Source organism: Chrysochloris asiatica, unplaced genomic scaffold, assembly GCF_000296735.1.
Source record: "Chrysochloris asiatica unplaced genomic scaffold, ChrAsi1.0 scaffold00056, whole genome shotgun sequence".
In the NCBI taxonomy this organism is placed as follows: domain Eukaryota; kingdom Metazoa; phylum Chordata; class Mammalia; order Afrosoricida; family Chrysochloridae; genus Chrysochloris; species Chrysochloris asiatica.
Window position 1 is genome coordinate 4428960 of NW_006408574.1, and position 4389 is coordinate 4433348.

The 4389-nt window shown below is 58.2% G+C and overlaps 1 protein-coding gene across 1 annotated transcript; it reads left to right on the top strand.

Annotated features, from left to right (window-relative positions):
• The first annotated feature begins 267 nt into the window (after nt 1–267).
• On the top strand, nt 268–1027 carry FAM163B (family with sequence similarity 163, member B). Its single transcript, XM_006863714.1, has 2 exons — nt 268–378; nt 626–1027. Exons 1-2 carry the CDS (start codon nt 286–288, stop codon nt 1025–1027), a joined length of 495 nt encoding a protein of 164 aa, XP_006863776.1. The 5' UTR covers nt 268–285.
• The last annotated feature ends 3362 nt before the right edge of the window (nt 1028–4389 follow it).

Below are 4389 nucleotides of genomic sequence, written 5' to 3' on the forward strand. Positions count from 1 at the left end.
GGACCGTGGTGTCTGTCTTTGAGAGTCTGAGTCTTCACACAGCCCTTCAGGTCAGTGTGATTAGCACCCTCCCATGACAGATGTGGAAACCGAGGTCAAAGTTGGATGGCGGGCAGTCAGAGTGGGGCTGCCTTCCAGATGCACGCCCTGAGCTGTTTTGTGTCCCCTTCAGGCACGGTGTCTGGGTGTTCTGAAATGCAGCCCGTTTCCCCCATCGTGGGGAAACAGAAGCTGTAAGGCTGGAGGTGGCCTGTGTTACAGGCTGTTCATGGAGAAGGAGGGCGGATGACAGCCGGGACCGTGGTCATCACCGGGGGCATCTTGGCCACAGTGATCCTGCTCTGCATCATCGCAGTGCTTTGCTACTGCCGGCTCCAGGTACCCCAGGAGGCAAGGCCGGGAGGGGGAGAGCTGGGACCCCCATCACTGGGTGCCACACCCAGTCTCCACTCTCAGGAAGGATGCTGTGACACAGAGAGGCACACGGTGGCCCCCGGGAGAGCAGTGGAGAACTCTATCTGTGCTCCAGAGCCCCCTATGTCATCTGGGAAGGGGAGGGTTGCTGTGTGCATGTGGTGAGGGCTGGGGGCTGAGTGTCACCCCACCCACCTGCCTCTGTTCTCAGTACTACTGCTGTAAGAAGGACGAGTCAGAAGAGGATGAGGAGGAGCCTGACTTTGCTGTGCACTCGACCCTGCCCCCACTGCACTCCAACCGCAACCTCGTGCTGACCAACGGGCCGGCCCTCTACCCAGCAGCCTCCACCTCTTTCAGCCACAAGTCTCCACAGGCCCGCACCCTCTGCCGCAGCTGCTCCTACTACGAGCCTCCCACCTTCTTCCTGCAGGAGCCGGAGGACCAGGGTGTGCACAACGGAGGTGAGCGCGTGGCTTACAAGAGCATCAGCCAGGAGGACATGGAGCTGCCTCCCGGCACCTTCGGGGGCCTGCAGGCGCTCAATCCCAACCGTCTCTCGGCCATGCGCGAGGCCTTTTCCCGAAGCCGCAGCATCAGCACCGACGTCTGAGCACCCGCTGGCTCACCTGTCCGCTAAGATGGGCGCCATGGTACCAGCCTGGCCTCACCCGAGTCTCCTGGTTTCCCTGTCTCCGGGGGGTCCAGCCATAGAGGGACTCCCCGGTCTCTAGCAGGGGTCAGGTTGGTGAGGGTGGGCCCTGGAATGATAGAGACAACAGAGAGGTGGTGGCAGGAAAGTGGGAGGGGACTCGAGATTCCCATTTCAAAAATGTGCATCAATCAGAAAGGTGGTCTCCATCTCAGGCCCAGCAGCTGGGCCATGTCCCTCCCTCCCTCGAGATTCCTATCTGTTCCAGGAAGTGGGTCCCAGTGACTCTGGGACCTCTTGTGACACAGATCCCCTAGTAAGCACCCCTGCACCCTGATGTGCAGTCAGGGGGCCCCCTCTCTCTCACACACTCATCCACACTCATTCACACTTTCACACACATACAACAGTCCCACATATACACTCATGCTTACTCCACACTGATTGACACGTGTACACACTCACAAGCACACTCATCTACTAGTTCAGTCACACGCTCACACACATGTCCCACCTGAGGCCTGACCTGGCTACTACCTTCCATCTGGACAGACTCCTTCCTAAAGATTCTCTGGACTATAAGTTAAAGTGGGGGGCACCGAGCAAGAGAGGATGCCCCCCTCAACCTGGGCATTTCAGTACTAATACATGCCTCAGTCCTCAGCCCAAACGTGATCACCACCAGGTGGGGGCAGAGTGGAGGGCCAGGAAAGCTGACCTGTGAGGTCATCCTGTAAGATGGGGCGTCTGGTCTTGGACAAGTCTCAAGTTCTGGTTCTCACCAGCCACCCCAGGGAGGCAGCCCTCAGGCTCTGTGCTACCCCAACAGCCAGAGACTGACCGCTGAACACACTCTCAGCATGGTTCTACCAGGGCTGGGTGTCTCTGGGGAATCCCACCTCACTCATCAGTGCCCCCAGAGATGCCCCAAACCCAAGACCCTGGACCAAGACATAGCCCTGCTCCATCTCTCCAAAGCATGGCTCAGAGCCCTTCCCTCTCCCCGACCCAGCTCCCCCCGCGCCCCCCCCCACACACACACTCTCCCTCTCTGGACCCTCCCTCTCTAGGCCTGGCCATGAAGTCCCCTGTGGGAAGCCCCTTCTTTCCCAGGGAAAGCGGACCACACTCTCAGCTAAGCCGCCTTCCTAAGAAAGCTGGGGGCAGTGACCATCCCTGAACCACAGGCGGGATCTGTCAGCGCTAAGCGCCTCCTCCAGACGCCAGGACCTGGATGTGGGCGGAGTCAGTGAAGACGTACAATTTTTGCAATCTGGCGGTTTTGCCTTTTCTCCTTTCCTCTCCTGTTCCCTTGTTTTGGACATGCTAACAGAATTCTTCCTGGAATTCGTGGAACCTGAGATCCCCACCTACACTTCCTCGGACCAATTCTATGGAGTTTGTTACTGTCGCATTAGCTTGGGGGTGGGCTGGGTGGGGGTGGGGGGTGCCGGGCAGGAGGTGGTACTGACTGTGGCTGTTACGCCCTGTGTCCTCTTTCGTTCATCCTCCTTTCTGTACAGACACATAGATTTCTTCAAAATGAAGTAAACCTCCAATTCGAGCTCGCTCAACTCCACCTGGGAGGTCTGTGGAAACCAGAGAGTAAATAAAACTTGTCTCCAACAAGAACCCCTGTGTAGTCTTCAATTGGCTGCCGGTGCAGGTTTGCCCAGGTGCCTTCCCAGAACGTTCTGGAGGCCCATGTCCGGCCGACTGTACCTTTCCTTTCAGGTCCAGCAGGTAGGCTCGGACACTTCCCGGGGGTCTGGAGCTGTCCTCTGAGGAAGGTGGTGTGTCATAGCCCTGGGTGGCTGTGTAGCCTTTCAGAACAGCCTAGCCTCCAGGCTTCTGGGGGAGGGGGGACAGGGGGGGGCAGGCTGGTGATCTTGAACTAACAGCTGAGTGTACTGACAGGGAGGTATCCTGACAGCTCGTCCCCTGGCTACTGGGGGGTTATATGCTGCAGTGTTGACAGGGCACGCATATGTGGGCATACAAGTGCCCAGTCTGTGTCGGCAAGAGGGAAGATGGAGAGGGGAGGCCTCCCAAACCCTCGAGGTTTCTGTGACTTGGCTGTACTCCAGAGTGTCTCTGAGCAGGTCCCTCTACCCCATCGGTTCCATGATTCCAGCAGCCCTCCATGTGTGTGTGCACAGAACACACCCCATACACACCTGGGTGCTGCCTGCTCCCTCCACTGTACCTGGAAGAGGAAGGGCCCCTCCAGCCCAGAGCAGAAGCTGGCTCCCTAAGCCCCAGATGTGTGTGGAGGGGACGCTACTTCCCAGGAAGGAATCTGCCGCCACAGCTCCCCCTGCTAGGAGCCCCCTCTGCCTTTGAGGCCACCTTCACTCTCTTCTCCCCCCACTTCTTCTTCGTCCTCCTCCTTCCTTCTCCCCTCCTCTCTCCCCCTTCCCCTCCCTCTTTCCTTCCCTTCCCCCTTTTCTAGTTCCTCGGCACACTCTACAGACCCCATACCTCTTCATGGAGGAAAGTACCTCAGCTCCCACTTCACCTGCCAAGGAAACATCTCCCTGTCCCTCACAACAACCCGCTCAGGCCTCTTCCTGTCACATTTGGGGGTGAGCTGAGGATGACCTCCAGGTTTCAGCCCAACAATAACTCCAGCACCCTAAAGCCCCCCTCTCCTCCCTTCACACCACACTCGGGCTACATTTATCTTTTTGCTCCCTGAGGCTGTCATCAGCAGGAGCAGCTTCCCCCAGGTCCCTGACTCCCAAGGCCTCAGCAAATGTGTCTCCCACCCAGAGGGCCTGGGACTCCATCACCCTCAGCCACTGCCACCCTCCTGCTAGAAGCACCAAGCTAGAGGCCAGCGCCATAAATAGGACGCTTTATTAACATACACAGGTGAGTAGTGGTGGACAGTGGCGGGGACAAATCACTGCCCATGACCAGACAGGACAGCGGCCGCTCCCTGGGACATAAAATGTGGCCGTCCCCAGGCACTGAGGTGCTCTTATAGAGATCTGCACAGAGGTCCAGCAGTGCAGTGAGGGGTAACTCTAGAAGTTCCTCTAAACCAAACTGGGCACCAAGGCAGCACTTTCGGATCCCCTTAGACTCGGCGGGGTAGGTGAGGTGACGTTGGGCCCTAGCTTCTCTGGATGTGTGGTTGCAGGAAGCACACGGCCGGGAGCGTTGAAACCTTGGAAACACAGTCCACACAACGTTATGTACAATGTCCTTGGGCCAGGCACAGTACTGCGTGCGGGGGGGCGCTCCCTCCAGGATCCTGGGAAAGGCCCTACTTGATGGCGCGGCTCAGTGGGTGCTCTGACAGAGGGCAGATGGCAGGC

Coding starts and splice junctions, on each gene's coding strand:
- FAM163B (XM_006863714.1), top strand. CDS start 286: ATGACAGCCGGGACCGTGGTCATCACCGGGGGCATCTTGGCCACAGTG. Junction 379..625: donor TTTGCTACTGCCGGCTCCAG/GTACCCCAGGAG, acceptor CTCTGTTCTCAG/TACTACTGCTGTAAGAAGGA.